Below are 26,255 nucleotides of genomic sequence, written 5' to 3'. Positions count from 1 at the left end.
CATCTTGTTGCTTGTTCATTAGCCAAATGTAGGTCCTTGTTTGTAAAAATGTCTGGTCCTGTCCAGTTGCTTGTCCATTTTCTACTAGGCGGTTGGTCTACTTTGTATTGATTTGTAAGAAACACTGAGATTTCATGATATTAATTTTTTCTTGGTTATTCGGGTTACAAAAGCCTTCTCCTAGTCCATAATCTATCAGCTTTCCCTAAAATGCTGTTTTATGAATAGAAGTTCTAAAAATTAATATAAGTCAAGTTTATTCCTCATTTCTTTTATGTTAATTACTTTGGTTTCTTGTTTATAAAATGCTTTTCTACACACTCCAAGTTCCAAAAGAGTTTCACCTATATTTACACTAAAAGTTAAATATAAATTTTTATTATTTAAGTCCTTGACTGATTAGAAGTTGACTTTTGTCTACCATGTGAGATAGGAACCCAATTTCTTTTTCTTCATATGGACAGCCATTTATTTGACCTCCAGTTATTGAATAATCTCTCCTTTTTTCCACTGATGCATTATAGTACCACTGTCATAAATGTTCCAGACATGTATGGATATGTTTCCACACTTTCTATTTTATTCTACTGGTCAATTTGTTTACTACTATATCATTATCACACTGTGCTAACTAAATAGTCTTAATTTCTGTTACAGCAAAATACTCAAAAAAGCCTTGGCTATTTTTGACCCTTTATACTTCACTATAAATTTTAGGGTTGCAAAAAGAGGAATTTTGATTGGATTTGCTTTGTATATGTACATCAATATGAGGAAATAAATTTTTATGATATTTAGTCTCCTGATGTAAATTATGGTATATATTTACACTTGAGTTTTTCTTCAATGTTTTCCCATAAAATTTCATAACTTTCCTCAAAGAGGTCTTACAAATCTAATGCTGCATTTCTAGAAATTATAAATTTGTGAATACAGTTTTACATGTCTTCATTTTTTTTTGCATTTTATATTGTTGGTTGCTAGTGAGAAGAAGTGCAGTTGACTTTGTATATCAGTCTTCTTTTCCCCAGTTTTACTGAGGTATAATTAGTATATAGAGCTTCCAGGTGGCACAGTGGTCAAGAATCCTCATGCCAATGCAGGAGGGCAAGAGACGTGGGTTTGATCCCTGGGTCAGGAAGATTCCCTGGAGTAGGAAATGGCAACCTGCTCCAGTATTCTTGCCTGCAGGTTTCCATGGACAAAGGAGCCTGGTGGGCTACCGCCCATGAGTCACAAAGAGTTGGATGTGACTGAATGAGCACACACACACAGTTGGTATACAACACTGTGTAAGTTTAAGGTGTACAATGTATTAATTTGACACTCCTATTTATTGATGTATATCAGACTTAAATTGAAGAAAGTAGGGAAAACCACTAGACCATTCAGGTATGACCTAAATTAAATCCCTTATGATTATACAGTGGAAGTGAGAAATAGATTTAAGGGCCTAGATCCGATAGATAGAGTGCCTGATGAACTATGGAATGAGGTTCGTGACATTGTACAGGAGACAGAGATCAAGACCATCCCCCATGGAAAAGAAATGCAAAAAAGCAAAATGGCTGTCTGGGGAGGCCTTACAAATAGCTGTGAAAAGAGAAGTGAAAAGCAAAGGAGAAAAGGAAAGATATAAACATCTGAATGCAGAGTTCCAAAGAATAGCAAGAAGAGATAAGAAAGCCTTCTTCAGCGATCAGTGCAAAGAAATAGAGGAAAACAACAGAATGGGAAAGACTAGGGATCTCTTCAAGAAAATCAGAGATACCAAAGGAACATTTCATGCAAAGATGGGCTCGATAAAGGACAGAAATGGTATGGACCTAACAGAAGCAGAAGATATTAAGAAGAGATGGCAAGAATATACAGAAGAACTGTACAAAAAAGATCTTCACGACCCAGATAATCACGATGGTGTGATCACTGACCTAGAGCCAGACATCCTGGAATGTGATGTCAAGTGGGCCTTAGAAAGCATCACTACAAACAAAGCTAGTGGAGGTGATGGAATTCCAGTAGAGCTATTCCAAATCCTGAAAGATGATGCTGTGAAAGTGCTGCACTCAATATGCCAGCAAATTTGGAAAACTCAGCAGTGGCCACAGGACTGGAAAAGGTCAGTTTTCATTCCAATCCCAAAGAAAGGCAATGCCAAAGAATGCTCAAACTACTGCACAATTGCACTCATCTCACACGCTAGTAAAGTAATGCTCAAAATTCTCCAAGCAAGGCTTCAGCAATATGTGAACCGTGAACTTCCTAATGTTCAAGCTGGTTTTAGAAAAGGCAGAGGAACCAGAGATCAAATTGCCATCGTCCACTGGATCATGGAAAAAGCAAGAGAGTTCCAGAAAAACATCTATTTCTGCTTTATTGACTATGCCAAAGCCTTTGACTGTGTGGATCACAATAAACTGTGGAAAATTCTGAAAGAGATGGGAATACCAGACCACCTGATCTGCCTCTTGAGAAATTTGTATGCAGGTCAGGAAGCAACAGTTAGAAGTGGACATGGAACAACAGACTGGGTTCCAAATAGGAAAAGGAGTACATCAAGGCTGTATATTGTCACCCTGTTTATTTAACTTATATGCAGAGTACATCATGAGAAACGCTGGACTGGAAGAAACACAAGCTGGAATCAAGATTGCCGGGAGAAATATCAATAGCCTCAGATATGCAAATGACACCACCCTTATGGCAGAAAGTGAAGAGGAACTAAAAAGCCTCTTGATGAAAGTGAAAGTGGAGAGTGAAAAAGTTGGCTTAAAGCTCAACATTCAGAAAACGAAGATCATGGCATCTGGTCCCATCACTTCATGGGAAATAGATGGGGAAACAGTGGAAACAGTGTCAGACTTTATTTTTTGGGGCTCCAAAATCACTGCAGATGGTGACTGCAGCCATGAAATTAAAAGACACTTACTCCTTGGAAGGAAAGTTATGACCAACCTAGATAGCATATTCAAAAGCAGAGACATTACTTTGCCAACAAAGGTTCGTCTAGTCAAGACTATGGTTTTTCCAGTGGTCTTGTATGGATGTGAGAGTTGGACTGTGAAGAAGGCTGAGCGCCAAAGAATTGATGCTTTTGAACTGTGGTGTTGGAGAAGACTCTTGAGAGTCCCTTGGACTGCAAGGAGATCCAACCAGTCCATTTTCAAGGAGATCAGCCCTGGGATTTCTTTGGAAGGAATGATGCTAAAGCTGAAACTCCAGTACTTTGGCCACCTCATGCGAAGAGTTGACTCATTGGAAAAGACTCTGATGCTGGGAGGGATTGGGGGCAAGCAGAGAAGGGGATGACAGAAGATGGGATGGCTGGATGGCATCACTGACTCTATGGACGTGGGTTTCAGTGAACTCCATGAGTTGGTGATGGACAGGGAGGCCTGGCGTGCTGCGATTCATGGGGTCGCAAGGAGTCGGACACAACTGAGCGACTGATCTGATCTGATCTGACCACCCTTAAATCCGGCTATCTTTCTCAGCTCTCTTATTATTATAAGAGTTTGTCTAGTCATTTGTATATTACTGCAAATAATAAAAGTTTTATTTCTGCTTTCCGATTCTCATGACTTTATTTTCCTTGTCTTAGACAAAGATCAACAATATTGAAAAAACTACTAGAAGCTGATTTCCTTGACTTAGCTCTTTATTTAAAGAAAATGCTTCTCACATTTCCCATTTAAAATATTTGCTGTAATCTTTTATCAGGTTAAGGACATTTTCTTTCATTCCTAATTATGAATGTATGTTGGGTCTTACTAAAAGACAAGTGCTTTCTTTGAAATGAAGATATCTTTTCTCCTTTAATATATTAATGTAGGAATTTATATTTATAGATTTTGTTTTCTGAAATTAAACCATCATTGTATTTTAGGGAAAATTCAACGTGATTATGACCTATTTATAAGCACAGTTGAATCCAATTTCCTAATATTTTGTTTAAGGTTTTAGATCTATATAAATAAACAAAATGGATCTTTTTCATAGGTTTGCTTTTCACTGGTCTAATTTTGTTATACTAGAATATACAGAATTAATATGCTGCCTAAGTTTTTAGATTTATTAATAAACAGTTGGTGGTGCTATTCCTGTATCTTTTTAATCTTTATCCTTTAAATTTTTGCCTTATCTGCAGCTGTATTCCTTTTTTCCTGTGAAATATTATTTTTGACTTCTTTCTTTCTTTCTTATTTTTGCCAAAGGTTTATCTATTTGTTGGTCTTTTCAAAGAATTAAATGTTGGTCTTACTGATCTTCTCTTTTCTACCTTTGCTTTCTATTTATTTTCAACCTTAGGTTTATTTTTCCTACTACTTATTTGTATATATTCTGTTGGGATATTTTCCCAAAATTTTAAGTTGGATATGTAGTTCCCTTTTAGCCTTTCTTCTTCCCAATGTACATACATTAGGTGATATTAATAAATTTCTGCTGAAACATTTTTACTGTATCCACAGGTTTTGATACGCTGTGTTTTCATTACCATTCAGTTCTAGACATTAAAAACTTTTTCTCATTAGGATCTATTTTTTTAACCCATGACTTATCTAGAAGCATGTGATTTAATTTCCAAATATATGCAGTATTTAATCTCATTTTGATTAACTTTCAACTTAATTGTATATTGTTAGAGAACATAATCTGTGAAATTTATGAAGGCTTGCTTCCTTCCTGGTTAGATTAATTCTGGTAAATGTTCCTTCCATGTGTGGTTAAGAAAAATGTATATTCCCTAATTGTTAGATGCAGAATTGTATGTGTCCACCAAAATAAGCTTGTTAATTGTATTGTTAAATATCCTTACTTCTGTTTTCATATGCTTCACATATTAGTAATTGAGAGAAGTGCATTAAAATCTCCCACTATGGTGGTGAATTTGCCAATTTCTCCATAGAATTTTGTCAATTTTTGATATATATTTTTGAGATTACCTTATTAGTTGCATGTGTTTAAACTTATACATTTTGTTTGGATTGAACTGTTATCTGTATACAGTAATCTTCATTATCTCTAATGATGATGATTTGTTTGTTGCAAGGTAGATTTAATTGATATTAATTCAGTTACTCAGGCTTTTTTTGGTTAGTGTTTGCCTAGTGTGTTCTTTTCCACTCTTTTTCTTTCAATATTTCTGTGCCCTTATGCTTCAAATGTGCTTCCTGTAAATAGCACTTAGCTAGAAATTTAAAACTTCAACCTGACATTATGTATTTTAACAGGTACTTCTAACCCATTAACTTATTTGAAGTTGTTTCTACTATTCAAGTTTATTACAACTTGTCCCACTCTATACGTTTTTTTTTTTAATCCTTTACGGCTTTGAAAATCTGTTGTCTACATCTTCCAGTTTAGCCCCCTCTCATGTACCAATGTTCTCTCTCCTTTCTCAATGCTTATCATGTGTATATTATCTCACATTTTAAATCTGGGTTATTATGAATATACTGTGTCCTCTTCTTTGGTCTTTCTCTCTTTTTTTTCTTTGACACCAACAGACTTTACCACGGTATTTAAAGACTCTTGGTATACTCAGCTCTTACAGCGTCTACTGAGTTTCTTTGACCTTTTTAACTGTTTCTACAAGTGTTTTAAATCTATGACTTATGTGGCAAACCTGAGGCTTTGTATACTTAACAATATTTTTTATCATTGCCTTTCACTTGAATGACAATGTCAATGGATATAAAATTCTAAGTTTAAATGTTTTTCCTTTAATACATTTAGAATTATTACTCCATTTACACGTGCATCCAATAAAGCCGCTAAATAGTAAGATGTCAAGGTTATTCTTGTTCTTTTTATGATATTGCTCTTCCTCTCTGGGAACATTGAGAATTTTCTGTTTTTGATGTTCTTAGATCTTATTACATCTATTTTGTCAGTTTTTCCTTCTCTCTCCTATCTGGTAGTCTATCATTATTTAAAGCTGAAGTCTTTTTTCTTTAATTCTCATGAATTATCTCTATTATTTCTAAAAGATTTCCTTCTCCCCATTTTCACTTTTTTGCCTGAGATTACTATTATATGGGAGAAGGCAATGGCACCCCACTCCAGTACTCTTGCCTGGAAAATCACATGGATGGAGGAGCCTGGTAGGCTGCAGTCCATGGGGTCACTGAGAGTCGGACACGACTGAGCGACTTCACTTTCCCTTTTCACTTTCATGTATTAGAGAAGGAAATGGCAACCCACTCCAGTGTTCTTGCCTGGAGAATCCCAGGGACGGGGGAGCCTGGTGGGCTGCTGTCTATGGGGTCACACAGAGTCGGACACAACTGAAGTGACTTAGCATAGCATAGCATAGCATTATTATATGAATCTTGTAACTTTTACTTTCAACTCCACATAGCTTCATTTTTGCTTAAGTTTTCAGTATGTTTATCTTCATCTGTTCCCATCTATAAAGTTCTATTAAAGTTACATAATCTGATCATCTAGTTTTTTAAATTCACTCTTCATTTGAACCCACTTCACTACTTATCCTATATAACTGTATGTCTGTCAACTATTATACCTAAATGGTTCTGTTTTACCATTTCATTTCTTGCTTCATATTATTAACATCTTCACTCACCTCTTTTGGCATGTTCACTTTGTTGACTTCTAAAGTCTGGGTCTGCCTATTCTAAACTCTCCTAATGGTGTGTGAAATGTGGCCTGTGAGCTCACACTCCTTGGGGAGTACTAGCTCCTCAGGAAAACAGACCAGAACCAGATCTTCAGCCCCAGGAGCTCAAAATTCTAGGGACCAAAAATCTGCCCCTACCAAGCAACTCCTCAATTCAGGATTTCATAATCAACCTTCTCTTCCAAGGAGAAGTCACCTTAGGTGGAGGCACTTCTAAAACTATAATCTACCTATCCTAGGGGGTGGAGGCCAACAGGTAAGTCATTGGTTTAGACCCAGTAATTCCCACCCATTTTCCTTAGCTTCTCATTCAAGCAGGGCATCAGCACCGCTCTGATTTTATTACTTCTGATCCCTGTGAGAGAACAGGCACCAGTGTCCCAAGGCAAAGAGCGAGGCAAAGGGGGAACTTGGGTTGTCTTTGTCTTCCTATTTTTACTTCCTGTCGTGGTTGTAGTCTCACCCACCATACATGCCATCTCAAAATAGCCCTTTATCTTCCTAGGGGTATCACTATTCTCTGAATCTTGTTATCATGAGGTTTCTCTCTAAAGTTACTCTAGGTTTAATCCTCAGAAAAGATGCAGTTCTTCAGTCACTCAGCTGTGTCCAACTCTTTGCAACCCCATGGACTGCAGCATGCCAAGCTTCCCTGTCCTTCACCATCTCCTGGAGCTTGCTCAAACTCATGTCCATTGAGTTGGTGATGCCATCCAACCATCTTGTCCTCTGTTGTCCCCTTCTCCTCTTGCCTTCAATCTTTCCCAGGATCAGGGTCTTTTCAAATGAGTTCGTTCTTTGCATCAGGAGGCCAAAGGATTGGAGCTTCAGCTTCAGCACCAATCCTTCCAATGAATATTCAGCACTGATTTCCTTTAGGATTGACTGGTTTGATTTCCTTGCAGTCCAAGGGACTCTCAAGAGTCTTCTCTAACAACACAGTTCAAAAGCATCAATTCTTTGGCACTCAGCTTTCTTTATAGTCCAACTCTCACATCCATACGTGACTACTGGAAAAACCATAGCTTTGACTAGATAGATCTTTGTCAGCAAAGTAATGTCTCTGCTTTTTAAAACGCTGTCTAGGTTTGTCACAGCTTTTCTTCCAAGGAGCAAGTGTCTTTTAATTTCATGGTTGCAGTCACCACCATCTGCAGTGATTTTGGAGCCCAACAAAATAAAGTATGTCACTGTTTTCACTGTTTTCCTATCTATTTTCCATGAACTGATGGGACTGGATGCCATGATCTTAGTTTTCTGAATGCTGAGTTTTAAGCCAGCTTTTACACTCTCCTCTTTCACCTTCATCAAGAGGCTCTTTAGTTCCTCTTCACTTTCTGCCATTAAAGTGTTAAAGTGGTATCATCTACATTTCTGAGATTGTTACTATTTCCCCCAGCAATCTTGATTCCAGTTTGTGATTCATCCAGCCTGGCATTTCACATGATGTACTCTGCACAGAAGTTAAATAATCTGGGTGACAATTTACAGCCTTAATGTACTCCTTTCCCAATTTTGAACCAGTCTATTGTTCCACATCCATTTCTAACTGTTGCTTCTTGTCCTGCATACAAGTTTCCCACTCAAGTAGTTTTTATAATCCACTAAAAGGAATAATAGCTCTCTTCTTAAAAAACCTAATAGTACTACTACTACACTACTTACTTTATATAAATACATGTTTTATACATTAAATATAGTATATAATATACATATAATATAAATAAAAGTATATAATAATATTTAGAGAACATTTATATATTTTATAGTGTATATTTTATTACATACCACATATCATATAGAGAGTATATTTTTATATGCATATTTTAAATATATATATATATATTAAGTGAAGTGAAACTTTCTTAGTCATGTCCGACTCTTTGTGACCCCCATAGACTGTAGCCTACCAGGCTTCTCTATCCATGAGGTTTCCCAGGCAAGAATACTGGAGTGGGTTGCCATTTCCTTCTCCAGGGGATCTTCGTGACCCAGGGATTGAACCCAAGTCTCCTGTATTGCAGGCAGACTTTTGCACACACTCATATCAAATACGCATTCTCTGCCTGTGTTTTTTCTTCAATCCCTCCACTAGAGTGTGGGTAACCTGTAGGAAAGGACTATGCCAGACTCATTCTTGTGTCCTCCACAGTACATAGTAGTTATTCAATAAATATTTGTTTGAATTATTAAGTATGTACCAATCATTGAATATTGAGTAAATGCCCAAGGTTCCTGGTTCATGAGCATCTTTTTAACATAATTTTTTTTTTTAAAAACTTCATTAAAGAGGGCTTCAAAATCATATTCATATACATAAGATAATTCATAATTTAAGAGTAACTAAATATAGTAATAAAAAGGTTAGAGCCTTAATATATTTAGGATGAAAATATACGGTAGCAAAAAAAAACACCCAATAATTAGGTATCAGAAAATTTCAATTCTTTTCCATAAAGTGCAGGCTAAAGGTCAAAAACTAATGACTAAAACCTGAATAACAGTTTGTAAATTAGTGAACAAAGACCTGTTCATACATAGGAAAGAGTGTTCTGAAATTAGACCCTACACTTCATTATAAGAGCTTTGTAAAGTGTGACTATAAAGCAAAGTACACTGTAATTTGTGGTGAATTACTCAAGGGAGAGACTGTTTTAATCATCCTTGTACCCATATAGTGCCTTATGAATTAAAATAAAAAAGCACTTGTTAAAATCAACATAAGACATTTAAATGATGCCCTAGAAAAAAGTGCCCCACAAGAGAAGCCACCATATGAGAAGCACCACACCACAACAGAGTACCCCCTGCTCTCCCCAACTAGACAAATCCCTCGTGGAGCAACAGAGACCCAGCACGGTCAAAAAGAATAAATAAGTAAATAGTATTCATATAGTCGCAAAATCAATGAGTATGAAATGGGTAAGAAAGGCACAGTGTGGGGAATACAGTCAGTAACTATGTAATGTCTGTATGGCGATATATCGTAACTAACTTATCATTTTGAAATGTGAGGAAATATCCAATCGCTATGTTGTGTAACAGGAACTAACATAGCATTGTAGGTCAATTATACTCCAAAAACAAATTCATAGAAAGAGAGATATTAAACTTGTGGTTACACGAGGCCAGGAATACGGAAGTAGGAATTGGATAGCTACAGTCAAAGACACAAATTCCCTGTTACAAGGTAAATAAGTACTAGGAAAGTAAAATTCCCAGTTTTAAGATACATAAGTACTAGGAATGTAATATACAGCATGATAAATATAATTAATACAGCTCTATGTTATATATGAAAGTTGATAGAGTAAATCCTGGGTTCTAATCACCAGGAAATACATTTTTTTCCAATTTCTTTCATTTTGTACCTATGTGGCCTCATTAAATTTATTGTGATGACCATTTCATGACACATGTAAGGCAAATCACTATGCTATGCCCCTCAAACTTAAAAAACTGAAGGAAAAAAAAAAAGAATGGACTAAGGTTAACATCCATGTATCAATATTGGCTCACTAGTTATGATAAATGTACTATAGTAATACAAGATCTCAACATTAGGGGAAACAGGGTGAGTGGTATATTGGAAGTCTGTGTATTATCTTCGCAGCTTTTTCATAAACCTAAAACTATTCTAAAATAAAAGGTTTATTTAAAAAAAAATAAATGTTGTCCCATTTAAATGAGCCACTCTGCAAGACTGACACACTATAATGATAATTTCCTTCTGTCAAAGAGCATGCAATTGTTCTCTACTATCTATGGCAGGAAGTTAAAACTCTTTAGTCTGGGATTCAAGGGCCCTCACAATTTTCCTTCCTTTTCTAAAAGTCTCATTTCCCACTTGTTTCCTGCAGGCATCTTATCTGCCAGTCAAATTAAACTTCCTGATTTCACACTCGCTTGCCTCTGTACCTCTCTGGTCATTTGGCAATCTCTTATGCCATTTATCATTTTCTTCCTTGCATTATATCTTATACATAGCTTGTTTCCCTTATTACATTGTGAAATCCTCATGTCAGAGACTGGGTCCTGTATGTCTTTAACTGAATTTTATTACCTAGCACAAGGCATGGTACATGGCAGGCACCAAAAAAAAAAAAAAATCTGTTGAAAGAATTATTGAATAACACCAACAGAGCTCAAATCTGGAAACTGCTTTTTGACAAGCCATAGAAGAAAAATGTTTCATTAATTTATAGCAAGATTCTTAAATATAAGCAGGCATTGAAAGTACCATGGAAACTTGTTAAATGTGCAAATTCTTGGTGTTAGTCGTTATCAGGGGATTGAATACCAAGGGGCAACTGTAACTGTCTAACAAGAAATGAACTCCTGAACTACTGTTGAGAATAAAGAGGGCAAAAATGTAGAAAAAGATAAAGAGGATAGCAGGCATACACCTGGCAAGGGGTGTCATCATCAAACTTTCCCTTTGTAGGAAAGTCATTTATTGGCTGTTTTTCCTTGCATCTGACCTTGGACTTTTGAAATCAGGATGACAACATCTGTTTAAGACCCATTGACTTAAATGTACATAGGGAAGCAATGATTATTTTTCTCAGAATACTTTTCAGATATGTTCCGTATTTCAAAACGCACAATATATAGAGTAAACCATGGAAACTTTTTATCCAATAAAGCTCTTTGAAAAGAATGTCACTGTTCGTCCGGTATTGGAAGATAAGCTCTGGTTATAAAGCGGTAAGGCACTGAGAGAACTAACATGTCCTCTTTAGATTATTTCAAACAGAGGACATGAATTACAGGAAGTGAGACTTCAAGTGGTTAAGAAGAAAAGAGTTTTTGCCTTTCAGAAGTTTACAAAATGCCAGTATTCTAAACTTCATATACTGAACTCCTCAGGATAGTCCGATATAGTACACGCTATCTGTCACTTCTCTATCCATTTGGCAAAGACTACAGAGAGACAAATTGTTACAGAGGCTCAAAAATGGAGACTTCTGGAAAAATGACCAAAGCCAGAAATAAAGTTTCACTAATTAGAAAACAAATAATTAAATGGCCAAACCCGAATGTTGTGTGATGCTGAAAAGAGAGAGATTTCTAAAGCACACCATCTGTTTTACAGTTTTTTATTTTGCTCTACTACAAATCTCCTCAGTTGTTTTGCAATGATCTAGCTGCTAACTCATTTGCACAATTACTTTAGGCCAGAAATACTTATTGCACAGAATCATTTGAGAGTTCAACACATTCATAGAAGAGGGCAGTTATAAACCATTTTTGAGTGAAGGCAATTTTTTAGCCCTTAAAGAAAAAGAATTATTCCAATAAATGATTAGAAATTCCCAAAGGAAAATCACAGTGGTATCACTATAAATTTATGGTATCTAAAATCTATCAAGGACTCCAGGGTCACCATCAATCCCTCTGTTGGCCATCCTAATGAAAACTCATTCTCATCTTGACCTCTAGGCAGCATTTATCTGGGGGCTGACTGTTCTTGCTTTCGCAAACACTTTTCTCACTCAACTTTCTTGGCATTACCCTGCTAACTTTTCTCTTTCCTCATTAGCTATTCCTTTTCAGCCTCCATTGCTAGCTTCTACTCTTCTAAATGTTGCAGTGTCTAAAGGCAGACTGCTGAGGCCTCTTGTCCTTTCTATCTGCATTTTCTTCCTAATTCATCTCTTCAACACAATGGCTTTATATGGCATCTGTATACTCAGGATTCACAGATTTATATCTCCAGTTCATTCTTCTCCAGTTCCAGGCTCATACTTTCGATGATCTATTGGAAATCTCCACTTGAATGTGACATAGGCATCTCAAATTTATCATGGCCAATGTGGAACTCTTGACTCACCACTCTTCCCCCAGGAAAAAAATGTTTCTCCTGCAGTCTTCCACATCTCGGTAAATGGCACTACCATCCAACCAGCTGTTAAAGCAAAATCTAAAATTCGTCCTCGATTCCTCCCTTATCCTCATCCCTTATCTAATCCATCACCAAATATTAACAAATATATCTAAAAATATATCACATTTATTTCTCTTCAATTCTATTGCTACCACCTTGTCTAAGCCACCAGCATTTCTCAACAATACTACTGCAATTTAAGCATATCATGTATCTCTGGTATCAAACATAGTGTCTAATAAGTAAAAGATGTAAAATATTCCTATGTCTCTGGAATCTCCAGTTTCCATTCTCAGGCATTTTCTGACATACCTACAGACTTATTCATTCACTGAATCATCTACTCATTCAGCCATTATTTACTGAGTACTGTACTAATTGGCATTAGGCTTAACTGCACATTTCACAGTATCTCAAAGATGACAGTCATTTGTTTCCTGTTCATCTAAAAACGTCTGGAGGTAGGCAGTCAAGGACTGGTGTGGCAGCTCTATACGCTAAGAGCCCTGGTTCCTGGAATCATGTTGCTCTCCTACCCTGTTTATATTCCACTGTATTATCTAATATGGCCTCTCAAACTCCATCCATCGCAGCTGCATTGCAGTCACTAGAAGAGAAGATGGATGTGAGGAATGCCATACTCCCTCCATTTAAGGGCACTTCCCAGAGATTACTCTTACCTGCACTTAGATCTCATTGACCAGCATTGTAACTAGCAAAGATAGGAGATAACTAGTAAAGAAGACTAGATAAGAATGTTACCAGTGAAAAGTCAGGATCCTCATGACCACAGAAGAAAGAGAGAATAATTATTGAGAGGTAGTAGCATCCTCTTCCAAAGTTCCTGTTGTGACCAGGTAGTGTTCTGGGTACAGGGATACGAAGATCACTTAAGACAGGGTTACTGCTCGAGGCATTAGTGTAATGGGGGAAAGCAATATGCAAATAAATAATGACTCAAGATTTCAAGCCAGGCAAGAGCCACTGTTAGAAGACCTTGGCTTTTCTGAGTCCCTGTAGATTCTCTGCATCCAAAGAGCTGAAAGAGAAGTAGACAGTTCCAGTGCTTTACATCACTAAACTGTACAGACTGCTTCAACAGTCCACATCTTTAACAAAGGACATTTCTCAGCTCTATTCTACTGGACTTGATACCATAGAAAAGTTCATTTAAACCTCTATAAACACATATAAACAACTGTGGTAGTAATTTTAACAGTTTGAAAATACCCATTTCAGAAATGTGTCAGCACTCAATAATTTTTTTAACTTGTCAGAAGATGAAACTAAATGACTGTTTCAAGACTATATATAGATTATAAGGCCAGATGAAAAGAAATAAGCAATGGTAGCATGCCAAATTTTTTTTAAAAAGGCAGTAGTATTGAAACTTACTGTTAACCACTGGTTATCTAGTAGTTCCTTAGCTGTGATTCTATGAGCAGGGTCTACTTTCATAAGTTGTTTCAAAACACTTTTAGCTGCAAATAAAGGAAAAAATCCTATCTTATATATCTTAACTATAATTAATATCACATATTTTCCAATTTTAGGATTAGGTCTGTATGACACAAAGGAAACATATCAGTTATAGAATAAATATCATCAGTACATATGGCTAATACTAAACAAAGTTTAAGGCCAAAAGTGAGGTTTAATTGCCTGGATTACCTGGTTTATAGTCTTCGGTAAAAATTAGCTATTTGATCAGAAAATTTCCTCTTCAATGTTTAGTATACATTTTCTGTTTTTGTTTAAAGTTTCAACTATAAAAGTCACAGTGAAGATAGCACTATTTCCACAAGTAAATGGTTTTTATTTCTACAAGTAAATTTAACGGCTACTCAGAGATTTAAAGTATCTAAATTACTGGCTGGCTTTCTTATATTATGCATATTTGCTTTAATAAATAATAACACATCTATACTTACCACAATCACTTATGGAATTCCAGATTGAATTTTTAAAATGTAGTTCTCCCTTTTTTATCAATTCAAAAAGCTTCTCTTCTGAGCTTGCCATAAAGGGTGCTTTTCCACATAATCTACAGCAAAGGCAATCATTCTGTTTAGATTCTTTTAAACAATCAAAATAAGGCTATTAAAAATTAAGTTTCCATAGAACTTGAAATCAGTGGTGCTTCATATTTAAGTAAAGGAGAGGAAGAGGTGGGAACTTCTCTGGATGTAGAAATGGGAAAAAAGGGGTTTTGGGAGATTAGTGCTAGGCTCTTGTATCCGTTGGAACTTCCACATGTGCAAAGCTCTTCTAGGTGGGAAAACACTAAGCTTAAATGGGGTTAAAATACAAAAAGGTGTGTGAGTTTAGGTGCACAGTAATAGTGGTGGATAACAGGAGAAACACTTCAATGTGAGGAAGGGTAAAGTTATGCCTTAAGGTACACTGGACTTAACAGAAAGATACACTGAGTCATCACAGTCTAATGAGATTACTTCTTCTAGTGACAATGGGAGAATTTTATCCATGGTAAAATGTTACACAAAGACTGGTGATGATGGTAAGAATGATCCTGAGGCCTACTGGCTCTGAGTCAAAATTAAAAAATCCATTAAAATAGCCACAACTCTTCAAAAATTATATACAAAATGAAGAAAATCTGAAGGAGGAAAACCAGATGATGAATTTGTCCCATGAGTAGTGTGTATAAACACAGACTTATTGTAAATTTCATAGTACAGGACTATGAGTCTTTAGAACCTTTTAAAGGAAGTACTATGCTATACTTTTGGAGAAGGAAATGGCAACCCACTCCAGTATTCTTGCCTGGAAAATACCATGGATGGAGGAGCCTGGTAGGCTATAGTCCATGGGATCGCAAAGAGTCAGACACAACTGAGCAACTTCACAGTCACATGCTATACTTTACAAAGAGCATGGCAAGCCTATGCGTCAATAGGTGATCCAGTCCAAAACTATGTGCTTAAAAGTTGCAAATGTCAGCCATCATCTTTATTGTCAATCCCAACATCTGAGGGACATCCTGTAGACAACAACCAGATTCTCCCAGTGACAACCAGACAGAAGTTGGACCTGGACTCATCACAGAGGCAATTCTAACTCTCTATGTCTATTCTTTAGCTCTCAGGATTATATTTTTCCACTTTATTACTGAAAGAATAAAATGGTATAATTCCATTACACTTTCCAAATTCTGGTCTGTTATGTACATAAGTATAATGATTTCTAGGTCTCTTAACAGATTTTTACTGATTTTTTAAAGTTACATTTTGGGGAGGAGGAGGGAGGAGGGTTCAGGATGGGGAACACATGTATACCTGTGGCGGATTCATTTTGATATTTGGCAAATCTAATACAGTTATGTTAAGTTTAAAAATAAAATAAAATTTAAAATAAAATAAAATAAAAAAAAAAACAAACAAACAAAAAAAAAAGGCAAAAATAAATAAATAAATAAATAAATACAAAAAAAAAAAAATAAAGTTACATTTTTCTTAAGTTTCTTTAAAAATCTTTCCCATTAATATTTTTCAAATAAGTCTGAGAGTGAAGTCGCTCAGTCATGCCCGACTCTTTGCAACCCCATGGACAGTAGCCTGAACCAAGCTCCTCCATCCACGGGATTTTCAAGGCAAGAGTACTGGAGTGGGTTGCCATTTCCTTCTCCAGGGAATCTTCCCAACCCAGGGATCGAACCCAGGTCTCTCGCATTGTAGACAGAGGTTTTACCTTCTGAGCCATCAGGGAAGTCAAATAAGTCTAAATTTGATAAATATTCTACATGATAATGATTATGATAATAATGATTTTTCTGGTGTGGAGGATGAGTCATTTTCATGTAGCTTATCAAACTAGGCTGGACAACACAGCTTTTCATTTACCAATAGGTTCTTGTTAAGAGATAAATATTAAATTGTTCCACAAACTCTCATTTTAATACTTTCTCTTTCTCCAGCTCATTCTAACCCTTTTCTCTGTGATTCAATTTGCTTTACTATTATTTAGTTTTTAAATGCCATTCAAAAAAAGTCAGAAAAATGGTCTTATGGGCAATTACTATCTATTATAACAAGTACAGGCCAACAAAAGCCCAGCTCATTGAGTCTGTTAACAACCAGTGGTATGTACATTCACCGATTTCTTAGCTGCTCCTACACTGCCTAACATGCAACTATAGCTCAAGGGCTATGTTTTAAAAATTTCACTTTTTTCTGTCCTTTACAATTTTACTTACACAAAATGTATCTAATGGTTGGTCAATCAGCAGCACATGAAATTTTATGACAGCAATTTTCTGCACATCCAGAAAAGAGAATCCAAGACATGAAAAATGCCTCTTAAGGCCTTCCGATTATTTTCTGTTTCACAGGAATCAAAACAGCAAAAGATGGTGCCCATAAAGAGCATTTATATTAATTTCACCTTGAGAAGGTATGCTATCATTGTCCAATTAAGCAGCAATGAATCAGGGGTAACTGATAAACAAGAAACCCCTCCCCGCCCCCAGAGAAGGTAATATGTTTGTGCCCTTGGTGAAGGAAATGATCTATAAGACCATTGGGCTCAGGTAGATGAATGAACAGGCACAGATTAAGTAAGAGTCTGCTGCTGCTGCTGCTGCTGCTGCTGCTAAGTTGCTTCATTCGTGTCTGACTCTGTGCGACCCCATAAACGGCAGCCCACCAGGCTCTGCCGTCCCTGGGATTCTCAAGGCAAGAACACTGGAGTGGGTTGCCATTTCCTTCTCCAATGCATGAAAGTGAAAAGGGAAAGTGAAGTCGCTCAGTCGTGTCCAACTCTTAGCGACCCCATGGACTGCAGCCCACCAGGCTCCTCCCTCCATGGGATTTTCCAGACAAGAGTACTGGTGTGGGGTGCCACTGCCTTCTCTGAAGTAAGAATCTACTGTAAAGGAAAAAAAGATGTCTTTATTATGATATGAAGTCATGCTCAGAAGCAGAAAAATTAAAATTACATCTTTAAGTAGGAGGAAAAAATTTAAGACATGTAATACACCAAGTTCAAATCAAGAAGGCAGCAAACACCACGATTGGTATAATAATAGATTACATATATATGTTATATTTGACTTGTGTTGTCTAGAAGTCATGAGAGAATAAAATACTAATTTTAAATAGCTATATTTTAACTTAAAACTAAGGCTCAGAGTTTTAATATAATCCTAAGCAGCACAAAACAATGATCAAAAATTTTGTGAATACATTTATACTTTATGCAGTCTAAGCAGTGATGTGTTGAGTATCTGAGTTACAGCTACAATCACAACATCCAATTTCTACTGCCTGTGTATTTCATTTCACAGGACTGTGAAAATGTAACTACTGTGATGTCAATATTTAGAAACGATCTGGAAGAGGTAGTGCACAGTGAAATCTTCAATGTGACCATAAAACTAATGTTGCATCAACATAAAAATGTTCATACTCACCAAGAAGCAGAACAATGACCACAAACTTTTCAGAACACTCTCAGACAATTCACTTTAATTCAATATAAAAAACATATATTGAGCACTGACTACATGTCTACTATGGTGCCAGATACTAGGAGTGCAAAGATGAATCAGATCTCTGTCCTTCATGGAATTTAGAGCAAGAAAAACAGAGATAATACATATAATACAATAATTGCATTACATTATAATATAGCTTTTAGAAGTATAATGAGAACACAGAAAAGTGAAAAATTAATTCTATCAAACTTATACATGTGCAAACTTGCCTGATTAAATATTATTGTCTTGTTTTTCTTTCAGTGTTACTGTTTTGCATGCATCTTTGTATTAATATGTTGCCTTAAATCTCATGGAGTAAGGGAAAGTATATACATAATAAACATACTAACTCTGCTGGGGCAGAGTAGGACTAGGGGAAATAGAAGTTGCTAATGTATGAGCGGACACACCCAGGAAAGAGGTTAGTACAGAAGAAAAATGAACACTGAGGCAGAATGAATTACATGAGCAAAGACCCAGAGGCATGAAATGCAGGGCACCTGAGTCATAAGGAGCAGCCTCGAGTGGACACCAGAAGAGGGTAAGTACATGGGAACACACATGCAGACCAAGGTTGGAAAGGCATGCTGGAGCCAGGCTGTGAAAGCTTTGCATCATGCCATGTGGGGATGCGCTGACAGTTTTCTATAGCAAGGGAGAATCAACAGAGGCTGTTAGTCAGGAAAGCAGTATAATCAGATTTGTGATTTAGAAAGACAACCCTGACAACTGTGTGAAGGATGAACCACAAGAAGGAGAACAGACAAAAAGACACTATAATCTTCCAGAAAGGGATCATAAGGAGAAATTATACAAGTGAAGAGAAATTGAATAATATGTGAGGACTCCTCAAAGGAAAAATACAGGCCATGGGGTCTGACTGAATCTTGGGAGAGAGACAAAAGAGAGAACAAGAAAGACCAATATTTTCAGTAGCAGGAAGAGAATTAGGAACCACAGAATACTCCCTGGACCCTGGACTGAACCTCTATCTGGTTACTGCCTGCTGCTTGAACATGCCCTGTCCACAGGGGAGCCCTAGTGCCAAGTCCAGGACCTTCCCTCTACCTGATGCTCTATATGTTAATCTACCTGATACTCTATAAGTGAATCTCAAGAAAAGATGAACAAGCTTTTGGTTTGTGGCAAAGGATCAGAGAGGTGTTGAGGCAAGTTTTTCACTTTGCTCAGTGCATTGCAGCATTTATAGATCAATGAAAAGCAAAGTTGAAACTTACAAGTTGATTGTATTAAAAAAATACCTAATAGATGGACCTGACAACGGATAAGACAGCTTTTAGAATAACTTCCCAGTTGTTTCTTCAGTTGCTTTCTTGACATTATACTGTTTCGCTGTAAATTAAAATCTATGTAATTCCATTGTTAGGGGACATCCATTCATTTTAAATTGTACATTTAGCAGGCTACTTACAAAATGTACATTATGACACCTATGCTCCAAATGTCACACTGCTGGCTATAGTCGTGGGCATTGATAACTTCAGGGGCTGCCAAAGAAGCAGAAATAAAATAATATTAATAATACAATAAATGACGTTTAAATGCTTAAACACAAAGCGTGAAAAATGTGCTGATGTGATGTAATTTATCCCCCCATAGGGAAAAAGAGAACCAACAGCAGATGTTGAATGAATAATGTACAGGCCTTAACAACTGATGTCGCTGAGCCTCCCTCCTGTCACTTAGCTTCTAATGGAATGATGGCACACACTGCACAGCTACATGTACAACTTTTCATCTCTTTCAAATTGTTAAGAAATGATCTTGCAAAGATCATGGAGTTATAGTAGAAGGCAACAATATCTTAGTCTTTGCCAAAAATAGCTTTGAAAACATGCCTTAAGTAGATACAATTTAAAGCAAGCCCAAAATGTGGAAATCTGGATTTACAGAGAAACTAAGATAAATGGCTATAAATCACTTCAGCAAAATAACAGTAGTGATAGTAACTTCATAGCACTCCTATGACAGTATGAGTTATCTTCCACATTTTCTAAATGAGAAAACTAAGACAAAGAGAGCGCGCCTATAATATAACTCAATCAAAGAGCCAATTGGTCACAGGGGAGGCCTAGGGTCCAGGTATTTCTGACTCCTCAACTCTGTGCTTCTTACTTACAACATGCCCATGATTGTTGTTACTGTTGTTCAGTTGCTCAGTGATGTCTGTCTCTTTTGTGACCCCATGGACTGTAGCCCACAAGGCTTCTCTGACCATGGGATTTCCCAGGCAGAATACTGGAGTGGGTTGCCATTTCCTCCTCCAGGGGATTTTCCTGACTCAGGGATCGAACTCAAGTCTCCTGTATTACAGGTGGTTTCTTTATTTCTAAACCACCTGGGAAGCCCTATGAAAGGATGTTGCACGTTGTCAAACACTTTTTCTGCATCTATTGAGATGATAGGGTCCCTTTAAACAATCTTCGCAAAGTAGAACTTTATTTTTTTTTTGAGGTAGCACATCTTTTAATGATTCAGTTCAGTTCAGTCGCTCAGTCATGTCTGACTCTTTGTGACCCCATGAAGCGCAGCACGCCAGGCCTCCCTGTCCATTACCAACTCCTGGAGTCTACCAAACCCATGTCCATTTAGTTGGTGATGTCATCCAACCATCTTATCCTCTGTAGTCCCCTTCTCCTCCTGCCCTCAATCTTTCCCAGCATCAGGGTCTTTTCAAATGAGTCAACTCTTCGCATGAGATGGCCAAAGTATTGGAGTTTCAGCTTCAACATCGGTCCTTCCAATGAACACCCAGGACTGATTTCCTTTAGGATGGATTTGTTGGATCTTCTTGCAGTCCAAGGGACTCTCAAGAGTCTTCCCCAACACCACAGTTCAAAAGCATCAATTCTTCGGTGCTTAGCTTTCTTTATAGTCCAACTCTCACATCCATACATGACTACTCGAAAAACCATAGCCTTGACTAGACGGACCTTTGTTGGCAAAGTAATGTCTCTGCTTTTTTTTAATATGCTGTCTAGGTTGGTCATAATTTTCCTTCCAAGGAGTAAGCGTCTTTTCATTTCATGGCTGCAGTCACCATCTGCAGTGATTTTGGAGCCCCCAAAAATAAAGTCAGCCACTGTGTCCACTGTTTCCCCATCTATTTGCCATGAAGTGATGGGACCGGATGCCATGATCTTAGTTTTCTGAATGTTGAGCTTTAAGCCAACTTTTTCACTCTCCTCTTTCACTTTCATCAAGAGGCTCTTTAGTTCTTCACTTTTTGCCATAAGGCTGGTGTCATCTGCATATCTGGGGTTATTGATATTTCTCCCAGAAATCTTGATTCCAGCTTGTGTTTCTTCCAGCCCAGCGTTTCTCATGAAGTTAAATAAGCAGGGTGACAATATACAGCCTTGACGTCCTCCTTTTCCTATTTGGAACCAGTCTGTTGTTCCATGTCCAGTTCTAACTGTTGCTTCCTGATCTGCATATAGGTTTCTCAAGAGGCAGGTCAGGTGGTCTAGTATTCCCATCTCTTTCAGAATTTTCCACAGTTTATTGTGATCCACACAGTCAAAGGCTTTGGCATAGTCAATAAAGCAGAAATAGATGTTTTTCTGGAACTCTCTTGCTTTTTCCATGACTCAGCAGATGTTGGCAATTTGATTTCTGGTTCCTCTGCATTTTCTAAAACCAGCTTGAACATCAGGAAGTTCATGGTTCACGTATTGCTGAAGCCTGGCTTGGAGAATTTTGAGCATTACTTTACTAGTATGTGAGATGAGTGCAATTGTGCAGTAGCTTGAGCATTCTTTGGCATTGCCTTTCTTTGGGATTGGAATGAAAACTGACCTTTTCCAGTCCTGTGGCCACTGCTGAGTTTTCCAAATTTGCTGGCATATTGAGTGCAGCACTTTCACAGCACCATCTTTCAGGATTTGAAATAGCTCAACTGGAATTCCATCACCTCCACTAGCTTTGTTCATAGTGATGCTTCCTAAGGCCCACTTGACTTCACATTCCAGGATGTCTGGCTCTAGGTGAGTGATTACAGCATCGTGATTATCTGGGTCATGATGGTCTTTTAATGATTAGATTTTTAAATAATGGCTGGGTTTTTAAAAAGTTGAATATGCTTGTTATTCCAGGAATATGTCTATTACACCTCTACAGTTAGGGAGCATCCCGGAGGGCCAACAGTAAGTTAATATGTAGCTTCACTCCCACATTGTTTAAGGGTCAACTGTGTGTATTTGAATAGAAATTTAAAATTTACAAAGTACTTTTGCATGAATGATGCTATTCGTATAAATTATGTTAAGAATCATGTGAGATGGGTATACAGGCATTTGACTCATTTTGCCAGTGAGGAAATTAAGGTCCAGATACACATATTAAGTAACTCACCTAAAGTAACACAGTTACAGAGCATCTCCCATGTAAAAGGTGTTTTCACTTTAGAAAACAGTTTCAATCACCCGTCCCAACACACACACACACACAGTGTGTCTGTAACCAGTAAAAGCAAATGAAATTTCATTTCCTCTGACTATTTTAAAGGAACTAAAAAGCAACAACAACAAAAAAAGGAGCTGAAAGGTAAACAGAAGAAAGAATGAGAAAAGACTCAACTATAGGTAATTAACAAACTAAGTAATTTGTCTTCAAATCACTTAAAATTAACTAATTAACATTTTCCTTTAAGCAACTACTTGTATTCTTTAACCCTCCTTAAACTTTTAAAATACTGAATCATAAACATTCAAGTTGCTCTACGGCCATGTGTCTATGACAAGGGCTGATTCCATGATCTGATCCCCTGACAGATTTCCACGTAGGTCCACCACTCAGGGGGCCTGGAATTCAGAGCCTTCACTGTTCCAGAGTCATCTTAATTACCAGGGGCATTTCTACGTGCTCTGTCATCACGGCTCTCACAGGGAGGCAGAGGCCAGAGCAACTGTGCCAAAGAGCCACTTAGGAAGTCGGCAAAGCCCCACAAACCATCTGTCTTCTCTCTTGTTCTCTCACTTGTTATCAGTGTAGACAACTAATAAGCAGGCATAAAACTCAGGACGCTTGGATATATTTTCCCCATGTAACTACAGACCAGATGTCTTTTGCCAACAGGAGGATATGAACAGAATCTAAAGTAGCCTCTTCCCAAATAAGATAAAACTACTTAGAAACTTTATGCATCAAATAGACAAACAATGAACCAGGCATACTCCTCAGGAATAAAAATGAATAAACTACTGATATAACAACATGGCTAAGTCTCAAAACCATTACATGGAACAGAAGAAGACAGACACAAAAGAATATATACTTATGATTCAATTTGTATAAATTCTAGACAAGCAAAACTAATCTAAGGCAATGGAAATCCTCAGTGGTTGCTAAGGTTTGGGTGGGGGATTGACTGAGAGGGACACAAAGGAAATTTCTGGGGTGATGGAAATATTCTATATCTTCACTGGGGTGGTAATTGTACAAGTATATATATTTGTCAAAACTCATTAAACTTTACACTTAAAATCTGTATATTTTATTATATACAAATTATGTTGCCATAAAGAATATTTTTAAGAAACCTACTCAAAGTACAAAAAAAAAATCTACTAAAGCCCTACATCAGTGAGTGACTTTAATAACTCTCTTAGAAATCAACAGAGGAAGCAAGCAAAATTAATAATATGGACTGGTGGCTGAGATGACAGAACTGAAGACTATGAGCTCATTACCTCCCACGAACACACCAAAATTACTACTTACAGAGCAACTATCTATAGGGATGACCTGAAAACTAGCAGAAAAGAATTTTCCACAATTAAGACATAAAGTAGGAAGTACAAGAATATGGGAAGGAGGGGAGGAGACATCCTACAGTTAGAACCTACATTTCCAGGTCAGTGAAACACTAACAGGAGGAATGTCACAATCTCAGAATTCCTCCACACGGAGTGAGGACTCTTAGCCCCACATCAGGCTTCCCAGTCTAGGGGGTCTGCACCAGGAATATAAGCCCCCAGAACATCTGGCTTTGACAACCAGCAAGGCTTATATCCAGGAGAGCTGGAGTGCTAGAGGAAACAACAGACTTTGCTCTTCAAGGGTGCACACAATATCTCGCACTCTGAAACCCAGCTCAGAGGCAATAGTTTGAAAAACAGGTCAGACCCAGTTGCTGATCTTGGAAAACCTCCCAGGAAGGGAGGAAGCAGCTAGGACTCCCCCAGGGGACTGGCAGCAGCCATTGTGGGGAGTTCATTCTATCACATGGACACTGGTGCTGGTAAGCATCATTTTGGTTTCCTCCCTCTAGCTTATTAGTGCCAGGACCTGCCCCACCCACCAGCAGGCACAAACCAGCCCTACACCCCCTAGTAGACAGCTGCCAAGACCTGGCCCACCCACCAGCAAACTAGCACTCCCCTTTGCCACGCAGCCATGTAGGCACCAAGCCTTGTACACCAGCAGGCCAATAGCAGGTGCAAGTATGGCTTACACAGGCCATGCAGTTAACCCCGCAGTAAGCCTACCTCACCTTCTAGCAAGTCCAGAGTCACTATGTGGCACAGCCTCAAAGCCAAGCAGGTTGGGGGCCAGTCCCATCTACTGATGTGTCCACAGTAGTCAGCCCCACCAAAAAAGGGTGCATGCAGCCCACATAGGGGACACCCCTAGAACATACAACTCCAGTGATCAGAGGGGAGCACCTGGTGGTCCCCACAGGACATTGCCTATATAAGGCACCATTTCTCCAAGATCAGAAGATATAACCAACATACCTAACACGTAGAAATTAGACACAAAGAATTGGGCAAAATGAAAAGAAAAGAAACTGAAAAAGCACAAAGACATGAAGTCTAAGTAACATACTACTAAACAACCAATGGGCCACTGAAGAAATGAAAGAGGTATTCAAAAATACCTAAAGAGAAATAAAAATGGAAACACAATGATCTATAATTTATGGGACACAGCAAAAGTAGTTCTAATAGAGAAGTTTATAGAGATACAAGCCTTACCTCAGGAAACAAGAAAAACTTCAAATAAACAATCTAACGTTATATCTAAAGGAACTAGAAAAAGAAGAACAAAGAAAACCTGAAATTAATAGAAGGAAAGAGAAAAAAAGATCAGATCAGAAATAAAAGAGACAGAGACTAAAAAGATATTGAAAAGATCACTGAAAGAGACAGATTTAGAGCTAAGAGCTAGTTCTTTAAAAAGATAAGCAAAATTGATAAACCTTTAGCAAGACTCATTAAGAAAAAAGACACAAAATCAGAATGAAATAGAAATTACAACCAATACCACAGAAATACAAAGGATCATAAGAGATTACTATGAACAATTATATACCAATGAAATGGACAATTTAGAGGGAAGAGATAAATTTCTTGAAATACACAATCTCCTAAGACTGAATCAGGAAAAAACAGAAACAGATCAATTACCAGTGATAAAACTGGATCAGTAACTTAAAAATTCCCAAAAAATAAAAGTCCAATACCAGATAGCTCCACAGGTAAATTCTAAAAAGAATTTAAGAAAAGTTAACACCTATCCTTATCAAACTATTCCAAAAAGTTAAAGAGGAAGGAATACTTCCAATCTCATTTTACAAGGCTAGCATCAGCCTGTTATCAAAACTAGATAAAGATACCACAAAAAAAAAAAAAAAAAGAAAATTATAAGCCAATATCACTGATGAACACAGATGTAAAACACTTCAAAAAAATCTTAGCAAACTAAAAGAACCACACACCACGATTAAGTAGAATTTAGTCCAGTAACTCAAGGATGGTTCAATATCTTTAAATCAATGAATATGACACACTACATTAACAAATGAAGGGTAACAATAATGCAATCATCCCTATAGATGCAGAAAAAGCTTTTGACAAAATTTGACGTCCATTTATGACAAAAACTCTCCAGAAAGTTGGTATAGAGGGAACACACCTCAACATAATAAAGGCCCTAATGACAAACCCACAGTGAACATCATATTCAATGGTAAAGAACCAAAAGCATTTATCTGTTCCTTCTACATGGTAAAAATTCTTTTCCTCTAAGAACAGGAACAAGATAAGGATATCTACTCTTTTCACTTTTATTCAACAAAGTAGTGGAAGTCCTAGCCATAGCAATTAGATAAGAAAAAGTAAAAAGAATCCAAATTGGAAAGGAAGAAGTAAAACTGTCACTGTTTGCAGATGACATGATATTATATACAGAAAATCCTAAAGATGCCACCA

General features: G+C 37.2%; 1 protein-coding gene across 18 annotated transcripts in view; it reads right to left on the bottom strand.

Moving 5' to 3' along the window:
- STK33 (serine/threonine kinase 33) overlaps positions 1 to 26,255 on the bottom strand; it is a 199,253-nt gene that overhangs the window by 23,552 nt on the left and 149,446 nt on the right. For 16 of the 18 annotated variants that reach the window (XM_055548715.1, XM_055548721.1, XM_055548712.1 and 13 more), the window contains 3 exons: positions 19,454 to 19,529; positions 14,459 to 14,571; positions 13,923 to 14,008 (listed from right to left, as the gene is read on the bottom strand). In XM_055548715.1, coding sequence (XP_055404690.1) covers positions 13,923 to 14,008; positions 14,459 to 14,571; positions 19,454 to 19,529 — 275 coding nt within the window. Of the gene's footprint in view, positions 1 to 11,741; positions 13,567 to 13,922; positions 14,009 to 14,458; positions 14,572 to 19,453; positions 19,530 to 26,255 lie in introns of those variants that run through there. The other 2 variants (XR_008703032.1, XM_055548726.1) reach the window with 2 other exon arrangements.

The sequence above is a fragment of the Bubalus kerabau genome, chromosome 15, assembly GCF_029407905.1.
Source record: "Bubalus kerabau isolate K-KA32 ecotype Philippines breed swamp buffalo chromosome 15, PCC_UOA_SB_1v2, whole genome shotgun sequence".
Classification (NCBI taxonomy): domain Eukaryota; kingdom Metazoa; phylum Chordata; class Mammalia; order Artiodactyla; family Bovidae; genus Bubalus; species Bubalus kerabau.
Note: the sequence above shows the minus strand (reverse complement) of the source record. Positions and strands in the feature narration are given on the sequence as shown.